Source organism: Kluyveromyces lactis (genome assembly GCF_000002515.2).
Source record: "Kluyveromyces lactis strain NRRL Y-1140 chromosome E complete sequence".
In the NCBI taxonomy this organism is placed as follows: Eukaryota; Fungi; Ascomycota; class Saccharomycetes; order Saccharomycetales; family Saccharomycetaceae; genus Kluyveromyces; species Kluyveromyces lactis.
In genome coordinates this window covers 446,415-464,547 of record NC_006041.1, presented here as the reverse complement: position 1 = coordinate 464,547, position 18,133 = coordinate 446,415, and the positions used below count along the sequence as shown (strand labels likewise).

Sequence of the window (18,133 nt, the reverse complement as noted above, 5' to 3'; positions counted from 1 at the left end):
AAATAAATACAGATACAATTTAATTCATACTCATACTCATGTTCTTGTACAGTGAAAATTGAGGATGCTCCTATTAGGTGGAGATGTTCAAAAGTCAACTATATTTCTTTTTGGGAACTCCTTGATTTCAGGCACTGGGATCTCAGGTAAGTAGTACACCTGGCCATCGTCGTCTATTCTTTCTCTATCTTTTTCGCTAATTGAATAGATCTCTTGCACATTTTCCTTCAATAGATCAATCAATTCCATGAAATTTTTCTGTATTTGATAGGCTTGTTCTCTCTTGTTTCTTCTAAGTAGACCTTCTATTAATTTGATAGCCTCCGGTTGTGTCTGGTACAATCTGTCAATTAATCTACCGATAGATTGAATCAAATATTCCTCTTCATAAATAGTTCCCTTCTTACCACGAGCACGCTTACGCTCTTGACGACGTTTGTTTTTAGCAGTCTTTCGGGAAGCACCTGTCTTAGCAGTACCTGAAGTTTTGCCCGTGTATCTGGTAAAGAAGGACTCTTTAGTAGAGGTTTCCGATGCTGCAATGGAAACATCATCAGCTTGATCCGTTTCTTCGCCATAAAATGCGAACGGATCTTCAGCCTTCTTTTGACGAAGTTCTCGTAGTCTTTTCAATTGCGAGTTAACTTGACCCTTGCAATCAGCTAGAAGTTCTGCAATAGTACCAAAGCCATCACCTAATGCCGGATCCACAATTTCTTCGATTAATTCCGACTTATGCTCAGCTATAGCAATCAAAGAAGCGGCTTCATAGTCGTATGCACGACACAAGAGATCCATTCCCGCCTTGATATTTTTCATGAAGCGGATTTCAAGTTGAGATGCATCAACATATCTGTGTTCAAAAGTCAATGAACTAATCAACTCCGTAGCTATGTCTTCTGTCTTATCAGGGAAATGGTCCAAAACTACAGACATGGCTTCATTCCATTTCTTACCTAAAGTGTACGCATCCAGTGCCTCCTTCCATTCTCCCAACATTTCGTGAATTATACCTGCATCTCCATATTGCTGTTGGGATGACAACGATTTAGCATAAACATGATAGATAATGTTTTGCCTATCTTGCTCAGATTTGAAGATATTCAAAGCGTGCTTGAATAAATCGTGTTCCTCAACATATTCTATAAACTCTGAAGAAACTGTGTTATCAACCTTATCGATAGCAGCCAAGTGTTCAATAGCTAGTTCATAATTTTGCAAATAGTCATCTATCATGAACTTCCTGCGCAAGGGTTCGGCATCTAATAAAGATTGCAAAAATGGTAAGTACTCTCTTGGGTCCATTTGGGATTTTTGAGCAACAGCTAAAGTCAAATGAATGTCATAAAGAGACAATGCAACCTTATAAATGACATTTACGTCCTGCAAGAAACATAAATATGTCACTGTAGAGTCTTTCTGCTCCTCTGATTCTACAGTATCAATCAATTGTAGAGCATCCCTTAGATTTGGTGGGTTCTGGCAGGCGTATGCGGTGATTATAGATTGGAGGTATTTCTGTCTGAAATTTGGAGTATTCAATAAAACGTCTAGAATTGCTTGACAGACCTTGTTAACTTTGGATGTCTTTGGATTGAACATCTTCTTTTTCATGTATAATTGCATTTCAGTTGGTGGAGGTGGTGCAACGTCAAATGCGGTAGATGAATCGAAGTTGAGAGTTTCTCTATACTTTGTTTTAGTGACGTCATCTTCAAGTAATGATGAAATGAATAAGTCCAAATAATCCACTCTTTCGATTTCAGTAATAAAATGAGGAAGGTTATTCAAGAATAATTCTGGATCGTAGTCATATAGAATATCCAAGTTTATTCTATGAGTGCGACAAGTGACAAATGCCTCTTTGTAGTTTTTGGCAATGATATTTGCACGAACGCCAGAAAGTACCATAATACGGGGGTAAATGGTTTCCAAATTACCACGAGCGGCTTGCAAGATTACTGCAGCCTTAGATGGGATTACATTCACTAGAATCGAACCTCTCTCAACAGCACGAACTCTCTCGTCAATCGTATCATCCTCAACTGTAGCCAATGGCTTGTAATCAGTTGTATTCAAATGAATAAACTGAAGATTGTGCTGTGCCGTAGTGAAAAGCAAAAATGAGTCTGTTATTTCGATCGAAGTTACAGCAGACGTTAATTGGACCTCATTCGCAAAAAGTTTACCAGTGTTTGTTAACCCAAAAGCAACTGTCTTCGATTGTTCATCACCCCAATCATTTGCGGCAGTTGCAGATTCTACTCTCTTAACTCTGAAATCATATACGAGTTGTGGGAATCTCGTTATAGTTGACAGTTGGCCATCTGCGCTCAATTGGGTAATTTTACCATCACGGGTCTCGAATACTACAAAATTGTAATCAAATTGAGATCTCAAAAGCACCACTTTGTCGAATGTCTCGATAATTGTTATCAAGGATGGATTAGTATTGTCAGTAATATCTATCAACGCAATTCTTGATAAGTTATCCGTATCTAACAAAATAGCCACGGTATTATCGTTAATAAATGCAAGTTGACGCAGTGTATCAAATGCTGTGCCGAAACTAGATTTGTTGAAAGTTGAAACAATCCAAGGATGCTTACCGTTCTTCATTGCTTTTAATGAAGGTACAGATGCAATGACAAGTTCATCTTTGGTAATAGCCGCGTATACTTCATTTGATACACTACAAGCAGCATCCAAAACATTATTTGGGCATTCGAAATCCCTAAAATAGAGAGGAGGAGGAACATTAGCAATTCCCAAGGGAGTGATATTGACAACATTTCCATCAATAACGATACTTGTACCATTATCAAACGGTTGCATCGTTGGACCCGCCGTCATTTTGTAAGCAAAATCGACAATTGTCATCTTTTCAGAATCACCCACCATAAGTGTAAAGTCCTTTTCCGGGTGCCATTTAGCATATGTAATGTTGTTGAAGTAAAATTCTTGTTTCAAGAACCAATGATAGTTCTTCGTTGTCCATAATTGAACTCTATCAATCAAAACAATTGTAAGAATTTCACTGTTAGCGTTCCAACACAAATCTAGTACAGGCTCGTCTGATGGTAGCCTCAAATCAAATTCACCATGTCTCAACCCATTTCTTTCGAAAAATATCAAATCTAAGCCCTCTTCATCTGGAATATGGGTCTTGCGCTGAACACTTGCAATTAAAGAACCTTGGGGTTTCCATGAGAGGTGTTCATTCATGCCATCAACTGGTTCGGAAGCGCTGTCTAGTTGACCATCACGTGTAAACACCCTAAGTGCTCTCCTTTCGACAGTCTTACTTTCATCTGATGGATCTTTCACAGTCTCGATCGTAGTGACAGCGAAATACTCACAGTCTCCTCTCCACGATATTTTTACTTTACGACTATCTAATTCGGTAATTGCACCTGTATCAACTCTGTAAGGCATTGTTGGATCTCTTAATTCATTCCCAACTAAACCTGAAGCCTTTAACGATTCGAGAGCTTCACGCTCCATAGCTCTTGCACCTTTGCCTCTAAACTGAGTGTCTTTTTTACCCCATCCAACTGTAACATGCTTAGAAATCTTCAAATCTTCGACTTGTAAACTCGTTTCTACGATTGGTTCCAACTGTCTGCTCAAAAGCACCACATTACGTTCGAACGTTACTATTGCTAAGGTCTCTTGATCGGCGGACCACTCTGCAGCTTCTATTCCGAGATCAATAGAACCAACAATACTAACTTTACTGCTATGATAATCCATGGTAGCAGGATCATAAGTTACTGATATTATATCACCTTGTTGGAAAACAAAGACTAACTCGTTGATATCATCGAAATGAATAAAAGATAGTAATTTATCGTTGTATGATTGAACGTAAAATGAGGCTAGAACATTCATAGACCCGTCCTTCATATATTGTTGAACTTCAAGTGCCCCAATGTCTGCAGCACCTAGAACACATGTTATACTATCAGACAAAGTATCGAAGCAACTGGTGTATAATTCCAAATCTGGAAGCGTTTGAGACACAGGCTGAAGTTTGCCATGGTTTAAAGTTATCAAGTTACGCATCTTGAACGACAAAAGCTTAACAGTCTTCTACCTTCTATTTCGATACTAATCAGCCTAAAATATGGCAAACAGATCGCTTGGCAGATACAATAAATATTGGATATAATTATTTGAACGCGTTTGATCACTGGATGTTGTGAATTTCACAAGTACAGAATGACCGTTGCTCCTGATGATGAAGTAACTCCCTACAAGTATTGGCTTACAACTTTTCTAGCTATTTTGTGCTAATGCTCATCGCATCCATCAAAATTGCTTGATGTTTCCTCAAAGGATCTGAAAAAAAAAAAAGAAAGACACAATCTTGGTCACGTGATATTGGTCATTGAATATGAAGATTATTGTATTAGGTATATGTAAGTTATTGAGCTTATTATCATTATTCCGCTAGTTTTCTGTATTCATCCTTCATCTGCTGTATCAGCTCTGGTATCTTTTCTTCCTGAAGATAATTGAGCCTTTCTGAGTAGTAATGATTGGCTAGCGTTATCAAGTTTTTAGGTTCTTGTATATTTGTATTGGTGAAAAGGTCAGATATTAAACCCTTGATTGATCTTATGTTGAGGGGCGCAAGCTCAGGTGCATAGATTTGGACCATACTATGTGATGTAAATTTCTCTACCACTGTATTATCCACTATTGGTTCCACTAAAAGCTCATCGAGTGACAAAGAAGAATCTGCATGTGCTAGTTCCTGCTGGTGATATAATGTGATTTGTAAGAGAAGAAGTGCAATCGAGTCATTTTGGGTACTCATACTATGGATTTTCGGGCTAGTTTCAAATGCAGCTAGCGTACAATGAAGTTTACTTTGGCTCTACTCTTTGCTCTGTATGTATCAATAGGTTTATGTCTTCGCGTAAAAATTCACAACTTTAAGAAAGAATAAATAATATCTGGGAACAGAAATTAATTAATCATGTAAGAAAAACTCCCAAATATTTTAAAGCGCAATGAGGCTAGTAATTGAATCTAAACACATTGTAAACTCAATAAATTCAATTTTCATTAATTGAATAAATTACTCAATTCGACTGAAAGACAAAATGGGTATGTACTCCTTCAGAATAGGCTCTTTTTAACATCGATTGACCACTTTTCAGAGGTTAAGATTGATTCAAGAGACACTATAACTAACAAACACCAAACAGAAAAATCCATCGCTAAGGGTCTTAATGATAGTATTTATGAAAAGCGTAAGGCTGCAGCTCAGCAGTTAGAAAAATATACTAGGGAATGTCTTCAGAATGGCGACCATGAAATCCTTGAAAAGATTATCGATGAATTATGTCGGGAATATGCTTATGCATTAGACAGGCCGATGGCCAGAAACGCAGGCTTAATGGGTCTAGCAGCTGTATCGATCGCTCTTGGGACAAAGTTTTTAAGCAAGTATTTGGATACCATTCTTCCCCCTGTGTTAGCGTGTTTTGGGGATCAAAACGATCAAGTAAGGTTCTATGCGTGCGAGAGTTTGTACAATATTGCAAAAATCGCGAAGGGGGACATGTTGTTATATTTTAATGAGGTTTTTGATGTTCATTGTAAGATAATTGCAGATACGGATCCATCAATCAAGGCAGCGGCCGAAGTGTTGGATAGATTGATGAAAGATATCGTATCGGAATGTGCTGCGACTCATGTAGTACGCGTCAACAACGATCCAAATGATGTGCCTCCCGCGACAGTTACGGATCCTCGCACTTCTGAAGTTTTATCTACAAATGAACCTCCGTATGAAGAACATGAAGCAAAATTAGCATTTTCGTTACCTAAGTTCATCCCTTTGCTTAGTGAAAGGATTCAGGTTGTGGACCCTAACACTAGAATTTTTATGGTAGGTTGGCTACAAGTCTTGGAAAACATACCTGACTTAGAACTCATATCGTATCTTCCAACATTTCTTTCTGCCCTATTTACATATCTCGGAGATTCCCACAAAGACGTTAGAGTCATTACTCATTCGTTGATTGATGTTCTCTTACATGAAGTCGAACGTGTTGCAACGATCCAAAAACAAGTAAAAGATCGAGAAAGTGAACTTCTGCGTCAGAAGCAGGCTTCTCTGATGGACTCGACTCCTATCAAAAGGCCAGAGGGTGCTTTGATCTCAGAAAGGAAGAAATCGTTGATCAACGCCCTAGAAGGATTATCATCTAATGATAAGACATTGAGTTCTATCGAAACTTCTAGTGCTCTGGACATAACCAATTCTGAACCAACAGAATCCCTCAATGAATCCACTGAAAATTTAAAAATTAACAATTCTAGATTTGGTAGTGTCTATATTCCAGGTCAAGATATACATCTAGACTTCCCTAAAATTATTGAAATTTTAGTGAACAATTTAACTTCTTCCGAAACTGAAATACAGACGGTAGTTCTTAAATGGATTGATGTGTGTCTTAATATTGATCCCAATGGGTTCATTCCATTTTTGATAAAGTTATTGGCTGTACTCTTGAAATTGCTTAATGAATCTGACCCTACGTTTTGTGAAATGGTTCAAAATGTCAACCAAAAATTGATCTCTTTAACACAACGACCTGATGTAGGCTCTGAAGGTATCAAATACGGTCCAATTGTAAATACATTGACCCTTCACTTTCTGGATAGTAATGCGATAACCAAAGAAGCCTGTCTAGATTGGCTTATTTTGATACACCATAAAGATCCCTCCCAACTACTAGAGCATCATGATAGTACATTTTTGACCTTGCTAAAATCATTATCAGACAAAGACGAGAGGCTGGTTGCAAAATCACTTGAATTATTACGATTGCTATGTGATGCTAGCCCAGATAATTATTTCAAGAAGTTCATTCAAAATCTTCTAGGATTATTTAAGTCAAATGAAAAGTTGTTAAAAACTAGGGCAAATTACATCATACGACAGTTATGTTTAAAACTCTCAGCTGAAAGAGTCTATAAGATAGTTTCTTTAATGTTGGATTCAGATGACGATTTGATTTTTACCAAGATGATAGTTCAAATTCTCAGCTCAAATTTAGTCACTGCGCAGGAGCTTTCAAAATTCAGAAAATCCTTGAGGAAAGGAGAAGATTGGTCTTGTTTCTGTATTCTATTCAAGACCTGGTCTCATAATCCCATTTCGCTCTTGGCCCTTTGTCTAATATCTGAAAACTACGAACTTGCTTACAAAGTTTTGAAAACATATGTCGAGTACGATTTATCAGTTAATGACTTAATTCAGATTGATATTTTGGTTCAATTTTTAGAATCGCCGGCATTTACCACTTTAAGGATGCAACTTTTGGATCCAGATAAGTACCCTTATCTTTACAAGTGCCTTTACGGTATTTTGATGGTTTTACCACAATCTAAAGCTTTCCATATTTTAGACAATAGATTAAAGAGCGTTGGTAGAATTGCCTCACACTCTTTCCCAAATTCAGCTGGTTATTCATCGTCATCTTCGAGTCTTGGACGAGTTTCTTCGGATGGCTCTGGTCATTCTGGCTCTCCAAGAAAGCACCAGTACCAAGACTTATTGGATCACTTCCAACAAGTATGCGAGCAGCACAATCTCGATGGATCTCAGAAAAAGTTTCACGAAAATAACTACGTACTGCTAAATGAGATTTTATCTCCTGATAACACAGTCAATCCTGTCATAAATTCCACCCCGATAACAGATGCCATGAACAATACATTGGAGCCTGCTTTGAGTGACAACGAATCCGTAATATATAGATCGCCAAGCGCCAGAAGTGGGGCAGGAGAAAGAATTCAATCTGTTGACCAAGCTAAATAGATTGTTCCCAAGTTAAACTGCGTTTAAGTATTCTACATAAAAACTATTGTAACAATTCATCTCTGAAATGAGTCTGATGGTTAGCTCTTCTGATCTGTAGACGTACATGCTTGTTAGAGTGCTGCTTCTCGAGTTGTTTAATCTCTTTCTCGGCCTTCTTCATTTGTCTGGATTGTACGGTCGAAGTTACTCTTCTATCAGCTGCTACAACCGTTCTTCTGTCATCAGGAGAAGTCGAACCTAGAGGAACATTCTGCCTGTAATATCTTTGCATGCTCCTGTGGCCTACTTTGATTCCGTTTCCTAATTGTAATTCCACTCCAGAATCATCGATATGAACCAGCGCATAATTGGAATTGATGTCAGCCTCCGCTTCATCAGCCCCGTCTTCACTAGAATGTAATTCTGCCGTCTGAATAATGGATTCACTATTTGCAAACGTTACTGGCGATACGGATGAAGACGTGCCATGTTTGGCTGAACTATCAGAAACTGCTGCTTCATCTAGTGAAGAAAAGTCATAAAACTGCGATATAGCTGCTCTTTCTGCCTTTGTTTCATACGGTAGCATGCAATGGTGTTTAGATGACATATGTGCCCTTATACTTTCAACTGATGATCCTTGGTATTTGCAGCAAAGACAGTTCTTGTTGACGATAATGATGTCGGTCAAATACTTAAGTAAACCGGTCAAATCGGTCAAGTATGAGCGTTCAGGTAGGTATAGTCCGTGCTTATTAAACATATGTCTAACATTTGCTTCAACTTGTTTCGAGTTTTTCCCACAGTAGATACACTCCGTAGAACTAATCCTTTCGTGGTCATTTCCAATCTCTGATTCATCAGATGATTCATGATCGGTGTTTGAATAATGTGAATAAGAATCCTCGGTAGTGAAGCCATGATCTGAAAAGGCCTCTTCTTCAAGATCAGTACTTCTGAAAGTGGCTCTAGATGCATGTGATGTAATAGACGATGCTGGTGACAAGGATCTCAAATCTTGGCCAGAGTGTTGAAGACCCTCTAATCTACTCCTTCCTAATTTTCTTCCCTTTCTCTGGAATCCGCGGGAGTGGTTAATAGGTTTTAATACTGGGAAGCCAAACTCATCAACTTGATTTAGTTCCTGTTCACGATTTGACATTTGCAACTTCTCAGCAAATAAACTGGCACTGATTGGAGCTAGTTGGGCTACTCTTCTTTTCAAATTGTACCTATGCCATTCTGTCTTCATATGATGACGTTGCAAACCACTTGATTGGAACTGGATCATGCATGAGTTGCATGTAAACATAACAATATCGCTCATCTGATAGTATATTTCTTCGGTGCTTCTATGTTAGGATTCAAAACCTACTTTATTGCACTTGGCTTGCTTTCAAGAGCTTACAAATTGAGTGTCAAATACTAAATATGCATTCTAATGTGCATAGAATTATTATTTTTATTTTTATATTGCTTGAACAAAACTGTACGAAAATCCGGAAGAGTTACAAATCTCGAGATGGAACCGAACATCAAACAAATTACTGAATATAATATGTACTAAGTGCCAATTTAAGCCTATATGTTTTCCTACTCAATCAACACCATATGTATATACATGAACTACAGGAGTTTATCTGACCATGGTAGTGAAGCATTTGGCCAAACACGCTTATATAGTGACATAGCAACAGTGTCTTGAGCCGAGAGTCTCCCATCGAAAGTAGCTTTGAAGTAGCCATGCGTACCCAAACTCTCTTTGATGAAACCTGATCTTCCTGATTTCGTGAATAGTGGGATCGACTTGAACCATTCGACATCTTCTGGTCTGAAGAACATGTAACGGATCGTGACAAGTTTCTTGTGGAATTTGAAAGGATGACCAGTCAAAACAATTCTCTTTGCCATGATACGGGTGTGATCAGCGTTCAAGAAACTTCCGTGTCCCACCAATTCTATACCCTTAGGGTCTGTAACAGATGTTTTGAAGAAAATTGCTGGTGATTGTGTAAAATCTACAGGAGCAATGCAAGTTGCTACTGAAACATAGTTTTGGTGTAAGAATCTTTCAAACTTATGCACGTTATTTGGACTAGTGGATGCAGAAGAGAACAATGGTTCTATGGTGTATCTTCTAATACCGTACTGTACGATGATTGGTTCAGAAGAAGGAACAGGGCTATCATACTCTTCCCATCTCTCTATCGAGAAATTTACTACAGCATTTTTATGTTCGTGTTTCAACAAGCTGTAAACAGCGAAAACCTCAGTCTTTGGATCGGCTAGCTTTTCTAACAAAAACTTAGGAATATCAATGTACAACTTTATTATATCACCAGCAACTACTTGGGCGGACTTAATTGCTTCCTTGTTCAACTTTTTCATAGTGTTCTTGTAATTTCCAATCCTTAGCACACGTTTCCATTCGCTTGGACAGTCGGGGTCTCTCTCGTCAACTTCCCAACTACAGTTGTGCAAATTCTTCAACCCCCTGTAGCTTTTAAGCGACTCAATAGCAGATTCCCGTGGGTCAAGTTCAATTTCGTCAGGAAATTCGAGATCTTCCTTTTCTTGATCTCGATATTCTCTGAGTTGTCTTTCTTCTTCCTCTGGAGATAGATCAACAAACATATCTTCTCCACCAGCTTCAGTTTGAGTGTCCATTTCTGATTGAGCTTGCTCGGTATTGAATGTATCTACATCGTCTACCATCATTTCATCCTCTTGTATTGGCACGTTCTCATCTTGAATCTCTTCAAGTTCCTCCTCGTCGCCTATTTCAATGACGTCATCTAAATACCATCTTGCTTGATATTCAGAGGTCCCCTTGGGAAGCTTCACCTTTTTCGATTCTTGTTCTCTGCCTGGTAAGAACCCATGATCATCATACCTAGCAGCAGTTAAGTTCTCATATTCGAAACCATCCTCGTAATCTGACCATTCGTCCATATTCATATCTTGAGCTGCGTATTCTTCCAAGATATCACGTTCTTCTGATGGCAAAAATTCCGTGCCTTCTTCTGTAGACTTATTTCTTCTCGCTGAGGCTGCCAATTTCTCTATTTTGGAGACTTGGAAATCCCCCATTCCTGGTATGTGAATGAGTCTATCAATGTTAAAGCCTGCCCCACGCACTATACCTTGTACCACTAGATGTCCTCTGTTTTCAGAGCTTTCTATGAAATCTATGTTGTCGGCGAGTAAGTATCCCCTAGCATCTCTCCACTTGACAGTACGAGGATACTTTTGACATAATGTTCTGATGGCATTGATAGCTTCGGATGGTTTCTCCAAGTTATAAACAGATTTTTCGTTAGGGAAGAAATGTGTAAAGTAACTCTCTAATGATTTCTTAACATCTAGTTGGAACTTTTCCTTTGGATGTACTTGTGAAAGATTCGAGACTACACCGAGGTAGGAGGAAATACCTTGGAATTCTAGAGATCTAATAATTTGTTCACCGAATTCACCATCCACCTCAGATGTACCACTTAACCCAAAAACGACGAAATCTGCCACTTTAGCACAGTCTAAAATGTTGATGAAATTGGACATATCTGGAATAATCACTTGAAGAGTAGTTTTAAACTTATTGATTCTGAAATTAGTGACACTCGGCATCTTCAAATCGAATTCTAAGTCAGATTCTGTTTTGCCGTCATTTTCGGCGGATAGTATCAATTTCTTAACGATATCATCTGCATATACATCTGCTGTTAATGGAATGACAGTGATAATCTTCTTCGCACCATTGTTTCCCTCGAATAATTTCTTAGTCTCTAGAGTATCTAGTATTTTCTGGTGTCTCAATTGTTTAGAAAGGTTTTTCCTCTCTAATTTAGAAACAGATTTATTTGACTTACCATTCTTGGCTTCTTTCTCAACTTTTCCTTTGAACGCGTTCTTCAAAGAACCTTTAGAGGCATGCTTGGACTTGAATGGTTTGTGACCGTTTTTCACCGATGATCTATGCGAATGACCAGCCATTTCGAACAGAAAAATTGCAAAGGTCTCGTAAAAATTTGAAGATCAAACAAACAGCTTTTTACTGTTCTTCCTTATGTTACTTTCTAATATGGTTGTTGACTAGTTGCGATAAAAACAAGGAAAATAATCCAATTTAACCTGTTCAGCATTTTGTGATGAGCTTAGATGAGATGAGCTTCACTATTAAAATTTTCAATGTACAACTTGTTACGAAGAAAATCGTCAACAAAGAAGACAGACAACAAAAAAAAAAGAAATGTGAAGCCTGTGACTGTTTTGGAGGCAATACATCCGTGCATCTTTTTTATTCTTTTCTGTTTCTTTTCTGTTGAAGATAGATTTTCATTCGTGGTAAGAAAATTCCTTATATGGTAAAACATTTTTGTTACTATCCGTCTTGGTGATGGAATTTGCCAGGTTAGAGCAAGTTTCACCAAACTCAGGTTCTTCAATATTAACAAACTTAAGATTGATTAACTGTACCAAATGATATAGGCAATTAATACTCATTTAAGAGCTAAAGAAAGCATACACAAACAAGAGATTCAAATCGTATGTGGAGCACAATAAGATCTTATGAGCGCTGTGCGAACTATGAAACGTTTAGGGATTAAAATGGACATCTATGGGAAGGAGCAGGACTATGCATGCTGGATAATGATGAGAAAGAATATTCAATAATAATAACAATGGAGGCGTGATCCCTATAATGAATAGGCATTAAAATATTATAGTATTGGAAGAATAGTGATCAAGAATACCTACACATGTTTAGAGACAAGTTCCAAGAAAGATGTAATGGCAAAAGAATGCATAGGAAAGACAAGTACTGTCAGAAGAATCATACTACATTTTGTTTACAACAATTATAGGAACGATCAAGATCAATTTCAATCTCCCTGATTCAAAGTGAATGGACAAGAAATGGAAAATTACTTGATTTTTGAAATGATTTAGTTTACATATGGGGGAGATTTACTGGATCCCAAACGTCCGCAATATTAAAAGCAGTCGCTCACGATAAAATATCAGTTGACGGGTTTTATTCAAAACCCATTTTTACTTGATATTTACTTTTTACTATATTGGAAATATTTTTACTAACAAATTGCAATTTATCTTCTTAACAGAAAATGGCTCACGAAAACGTTTGGTACTCCCACCCAAGAAAGTTCGGTAAGGGTTCTCGTCAATGTCGTATTTCCGGTTCCCACTCTGGTTTGATCAGAAAGTACGGTTTGAACATCGATCGTCAATCTTTCAGAGAAAAGGCTAACGACATTGGTTTCTACAAGTACCGTTAAACCTTTCCCGATTTCAATCAATGGGTTACATATTTCCCGTTTTTATTGTTTGTAATTTAAAGGAATAAAGAATATTATATCTATTCAAGTTGTCCTATAACCTTTGTACATAAACCGTTTGTTTCTTTGGTTTGTAGCGTTCCCCAGAAAACTTCTCGCAGTTATGCGGCTATCTGATGGCTCCTTGACCATAGTAGAACGAACATAGACACATCTCATCAGCCCTAAGCAAGCATCTTCGAATCGAAATTTCTTCTTACCCGGTCTTCGATAGTTTGAAAATTTTGTAGAACAATTAGTGTATATAAAAGACACGGATTACTTTTAGGACTTAGTATGTTAGCTATAAGTTGAATGGTTTCTGAAGTCTTTTATTGTTTAAGAGGCTGAATCAAAAATTTTACCGGAAACAATGCCACAGTTGGCTTACTGTCATCTAACAGTTGCTAATTGCCAGTATTTCAACAAGATTGAGATGCTAGTTTCCCAGATCAAAATCGACTGGATAGGAAGTTCGTGGTTTGTGTATCGAGCCATCAAAAAGATTTAGAATGGTGAGGTGATGAACCAGGAATGTCGAAGAAAGACGACATTATATATTAACCCCATTTCTCTTCAATGAGTGTTATTTGGAGTTTAGTACTTAACGGCTTAGTGCTGCATCAGCAAGAGGTATCTGCTTGTAAAAACTATCTTGAATTATCAAAACTTATAATGCGTTGTTTATTTAACTACGTGCATATTTTGTATGAGTATCTATTTACAAATTTATCTATAGCCTTGCATTGGTAGGTTCGTATTGTTTGACGGCTTGGCGGACAGGTGCCAAGAACAAATTGGATTTGAACTCGTCAATATCAGAAATTAAGGTTCCTGTTGGGAATCCTTCGACGACCTCCTCTGTAGATTTCTTTTCAATTTGAGATTTTAAGTGGATTGCTAATCTTGAACTACGAGGTGAAAGCACGAAGTTTTTGTAAAACTCAACCATGTCTTCTTTGCTCAATTTAGTAATGATATCGGCCCTTCTCTGGTAGGAACAAAAGTTGTAGTCTGCCAAATAAATAGCCGTTGTGAAACGGTCGTATTCCTGTCTCAAATTTGTGAGTTTTTGTAGTAAGTTTTTGATGAGACCTGACTTATGCTTTTCAAAAGCTTCCTCAGGCATTTCCTTTAACGCTTCACCAAATGAATTCAAGAATTTAACAATTCTTGATTCTACGTAAGCCGAATCACGTTCAGATTGAACCAGGACTCTTAAGTTCGTAGTACCATGAGTATTTGCAACAGCACTGAATACGATGTATCCCAATTGTTCTTTAGTCCTTAAAGTATCAAAACAGGGTTCATGAATCAATTGAGAAACTAGGCTTGCTTTGGCAGCAAGTTCTTCTGAGTAGGCTCCTAGCTGAATCAGATATTGGATACAAGAGTTCACGTTTGCCTTATCTTCAAGCATATATTCATATCTGAAAGCGCTCTCTTCTGGAAGAATGTACGATCTCAGCTTATTGTTCTTAACTTCCAGGTTCGGAATACGATCAACAACCAGTATATCAACCAATTGGTTGATTTCATATGCCATCTCTACAGAAAAGTTACCGAGAACCAAGGATTCGTGGAATAATTGTTCGTATATTGTTGGAACAAAGCTTTTCAAGTGTTCAAAGGTTAAGTCCTTCGTAACGTCTAACTTTGCTTTTGTGGTCCACGATCTTTCATTTACCAATGAATTGAATACGTTACTGATTTGATTATAAGGCACATCGTACTGTTGATTGCTTAATTTTTGAAGTAATCTGTTTTTTATGACGTTAAATCGAGATTCTTTCGGTTGGAAGCTTTTAATGCCCTCTAAAAATCTTGTTAAAAGGATCGTTAACTTCTCATTATATCCTGATGCCTGGATGTCGATACCTTGGTTAGTCTTACCGAGCGTGATGCGTAAATCTGCACAACTAGCGTCATACTGTAAGTCAACCAGAGCATCCTTGATCATATCGACATAGAGCGATGTTAACATGCTGTTAACAACACTAGAAAATGTATGTGGTAATTTCATGGAAACATAAATATGGCCTTTTGGAACCCAAAATCTGTCATCTTTCTTATACCAAAGTTTACTATAGTGATCATCTTTCAATAAAAATGGCTCATCTAGTGGTTTCACGTTGTCTAATTTGTTCACTTCGAACTTGGTGCAGATGAACTCGTTTGGTCTTGGTAGGTGAAATTTTGGATTGAGACCGACATTTGGTAATTTTTTGAGTAAAGACTCAGGATAATCGGTAACTTTGTATTCTGTTCCATACCATTGTTCTTTACAATCGACGGGCAAATTTTGGCCTGTAAGCATGATTCTTGAATTTTCCCAGTTCAACGATTGAACATACTTCTTAATCATTGATGGATTATACTCTCTGATCAAACTGGTGCTTAAAATATCCACTACTGGGATATACTCTTTTTCCAAACATCTGGCCATGTTTGAAACAGTGGAAGATGGAGGATCTTTTTGCTTAAACTTGAAACTGGAAACAGAGGTACTCTTTAGCTCGTTATGAATCCATTCTTCGGGCAAAGTAACTTTCAACATTTCCAGATATTGGAAGGTTGAGATAATGATTTCATTAACATGATTCATGCCATCATCAGTTAAATCGATTTCGATACCAAATACCGCATTGTCTTTCGAAATAGTATGAGAACCAGCAGAAAGTTCTACTGCCCAACCCTTTTCTTTCAAAAAAGCCAACAAAGACCCGTTGCCTTCATGACCGATCAAATGAGATAGATAATGGTTAGGCTTTGATTCCCAATATGGATCCATATCCGGGGTAGGAAAAGTAAACTCAATTTTCTTCAAGTCTTTCACTGGTTTACAATACACCATTTTCTTCAATTGAGACTCTGTATACAAACGAGCTGGGTAATAAGGGACCTGTTTATTCAAATTTGGAACATCTTTAAATAACTCATAAACCCAATCTGCCAAGGTATCTAAATCTTCTCTGCCTAAGACACAAAGTTTCATCAAATTTGCACTGTAATTGTTCTTGTGGAAGTCCAATAGTTCGTTTCTGATATCAATCCCTTTCAGCTTTGGGATATCTCCGAGAGTCTTGATGTTACCAGTGGAGAATTTATGATACGGATGTTCCCAGTTGGTTAAGCTTTTATCCAGTTGATACATTCTCCAAATATCATTTTGTAGATTTTTCTTGTTCTCACTGTCGACAGCGTTGATCTCTTTATCCGTTGAAGCCTTGTTAAACAATGGACATGAGAAAAACCCGGAAAATCTATCCAATGCCGGATATAAATTCTCATGATTTAAATGAAAATAGTAATTGGTGTTTTGTGATCCGGTGTAAGCATTCGAGGAGCCGCCATGCTTGGACAAAAACGAAGAATAGTCGTTTTCATCAGGATATTTTTCGTTCCCCATGAACAAAAGATGTTCGCAAAAATGCGCCAACCCTGGCAAATGTTCCGGATCCTGGAAAGATCCGATATTGACATCCAACGCAGCGGCAGCTTTATCTGCTTCAGCATCTGAAATCAATAAAGCTTTTAAATTATTAGGCAACTGGATGTACCTGTACTTCCGATCGTCTAAATCTGGCTTTAAAAACTCGGAATCTGTCCCTAAGGTCCTGTATTTATTAGACATTTTCGTATTATAATGCAAAAAACGGTATCTCGATGTTAGCAAACAACTGACAGATATCTTTGAAGCCAATAGGGACGTCGGTTGAGATAATATTCCCTGAACCGCTGCTAGCATCAGTTTCTAGAACTAGTATTATTCCAAATGAATAACCGCTGGAAATCCCCTTAAAACTGTATGTGTGTTCAAAAGTGTTCAAAAAAAAAAAGCCTTTGATTTAATCCGAAGAAAAAATATCAAAACCTTTAAAATCTGTATGTTTCCAAAATCTGGATATTCTTTCACTTAACTGAAACTGTTCAATATGAAAAGTTTGAAAATTGATGAATTTGGCCAATTTCCCTACAGCCGTGTGGAAACAATATAATGAAAAACAGAAAAATACACTTAAACTAGAACCACAGTCCGCCTGTGTATTTGGTATGCTATGTGTATTTGTCTGCGCTCTATTTTTTCTAAAGTACTAATCTCTTGTCTGATAGTACTCTAACCTCCTATATATGTGCTTGTTACCGTGTTTGCTGTGTGATCTACAAAAGTGAAAGACAACCACAGCTAAAGATTTCGTTAGTGTAGGTGTAGACTGATGTTATGATTTGGGAATGTGTCATAAGATTCATTTATATATGGTTTAAATAGAAAACGCTCAAGACAGACAAAGCAGAAGTAACTAGAAACAAGAAACAGAGAAGTAGGTGTTTTTGGGTTGGATAGGCATCCGCTATGCCCCGAGAACTAGTTTATCCCACACCAGCTTGACCTGGTGATTCACTTCTACGGAAGAATTTATGTCTTTTACTCGCCAATATTTCTTTTTCTCTTTCTTTTTCGATCAAAATACTAAGTTGTATTTTTTAAAGGACATCAAGTTTCTTGAAAGTTAAGCCAGGTTACAGGACAAATTGGTGACACTTGCAACTGCTGATTATTTATTTCGAGACCCCCTTTCTTTTGAGCGAGTGATTAAATAATATATTGAGGAAGGAGGTAAATAGGTGAGCTGTAAGGAAAGTAACGAACATGGTGGGCAGAATTAGAGGTATGGATGTGGTGATATTTTCGGTCATTTGCGCAATCGGTGTATACACCGGTACACGGTTTTTCGAACCTATCGTAATCGATCAGTTGAAGAAGGATGGGGGTTTGAGAACCGATGTCGAAATTCCAAAGTATGATGAAGATGGTAATCCTGTTTTGCCAAAGAGTATGTTACAAATAAGGGAAGAGTTGGATCAGGTACTAGCGGAGCAAAAACTTGCTAGAGAACAAGCCAAGAAAAAGGACCAGGAATGAGAACGGCTGTTCACCGTTGACAATAGATACGTCGAATACCTCCCCGTCATCCTC

General features: G+C 37.7%; 8 protein-coding genes across 8 annotated transcripts; 3 read left to right on the top strand and 5 right to left on the bottom strand.

Moving 5' to 3' along the window:
• Positions 1-87: 87 nt before the first annotated feature.
• IKI3 (Elongator subunit IKI3) lies at positions 88-4,065 on the bottom strand (the record flags this gene model as incomplete). The annotated part of the gene is made up of 1 exon (XM_454181.1): positions 88-4,065. One exon carries the CDS (start codon positions 4,063-4,065, stop codon positions 88-90), a length of 3,978 nt encoding a protein of 1,325 aa, XP_454181.1.
• Positions 4,066-4,444: 379 nt separating this feature from the next.
• Positions 4,445-4,822, bottom strand: SWC7 (Swc7p; the record flags this gene model as incomplete). Its single annotated transcript, XM_454180.1, has 1 exon — positions 4,445-4,822. One exon carries the CDS (start codon positions 4,820-4,822, stop codon positions 4,445-4,447), a length of 378 nt encoding a protein of 125 aa, XP_454180.1.
• A 289-nt stretch (positions 4,823-5,111) lies between these two features.
• VAC14 (Vac14p) lies at positions 5,112-7,840 on the top strand (the record flags this gene model as incomplete). Its single annotated transcript, XM_002999349.1, has 2 exons — positions 5,112-5,115; positions 5,217-7,840. 2 exons carry the CDS (start codon positions 5,112-5,114, stop codon positions 7,838-7,840), a joined length of 2,628 nt encoding a protein of 875 aa, XP_002999395.1.
• Positions 7,841-7,883: 43 nt separating this feature from the next.
• Positions 7,884-9,149, bottom strand: REH1 (Reh1p; the record flags this gene model as incomplete). Its single annotated transcript, XM_454178.1, has 1 exon — positions 7,884-9,149. One exon carries the CDS (start codon positions 9,147-9,149, stop codon positions 7,884-7,886), a length of 1,266 nt encoding a protein of 421 aa, XP_454178.1.
• Positions 9,150-9,448: 299 nt separating this feature from the next.
• TSR1 (small subunit rRNA maturation protein TSR1) lies at positions 9,449-11,812 on the bottom strand (the record flags this gene model as incomplete). The annotated part of the gene is made up of 1 exon (XM_454177.1): positions 9,449-11,812. The coding sequence occupies one exon, from the start codon at positions 11,810-11,812 to the stop codon at positions 9,449-9,451; it is 2,364 nt and encodes a 787-aa protein (XP_454177.1).
• Positions 11,813-12,945: 1,133 nt separating this feature from the next.
• KLLA0_E05127g (40S ribosomal protein uS14) lies at positions 12,946-13,116 on the top strand (the record flags this gene model as incomplete). Its single annotated transcript, XM_454176.1, has 1 exon — positions 12,946-13,116. One exon carries the CDS (start codon positions 12,946-12,948, stop codon positions 13,114-13,116), a length of 171 nt encoding a protein of 56 aa, XP_454176.1.
• A 772-nt stretch (positions 13,117-13,888) lies between these two features.
• Positions 13,889-16,903, bottom strand: STE23 (metalloendopeptidase; the record flags this gene model as incomplete). Its single annotated transcript, XM_454175.1, has 1 exon — positions 13,889-16,903. The coding sequence occupies one exon, from the start codon at positions 16,901-16,903 to the stop codon at positions 13,889-13,891; it is 3,015 nt and encodes a 1,004-aa protein (XP_454175.1).
• Positions 16,904-17,806: 903 nt separating this feature from the next.
• On the top strand, positions 17,807-18,079 carry ECM19 (Ecm19p; the record flags this gene model as incomplete). The annotated part of the gene is made up of 1 exon (XM_454174.1): positions 17,807-18,079. One exon carries the CDS (start codon positions 17,807-17,809, stop codon positions 18,077-18,079), a length of 273 nt encoding a protein of 90 aa, XP_454174.1.
• Between the last annotated feature and the right edge of the window lie 54 nt (positions 18,080-18,133).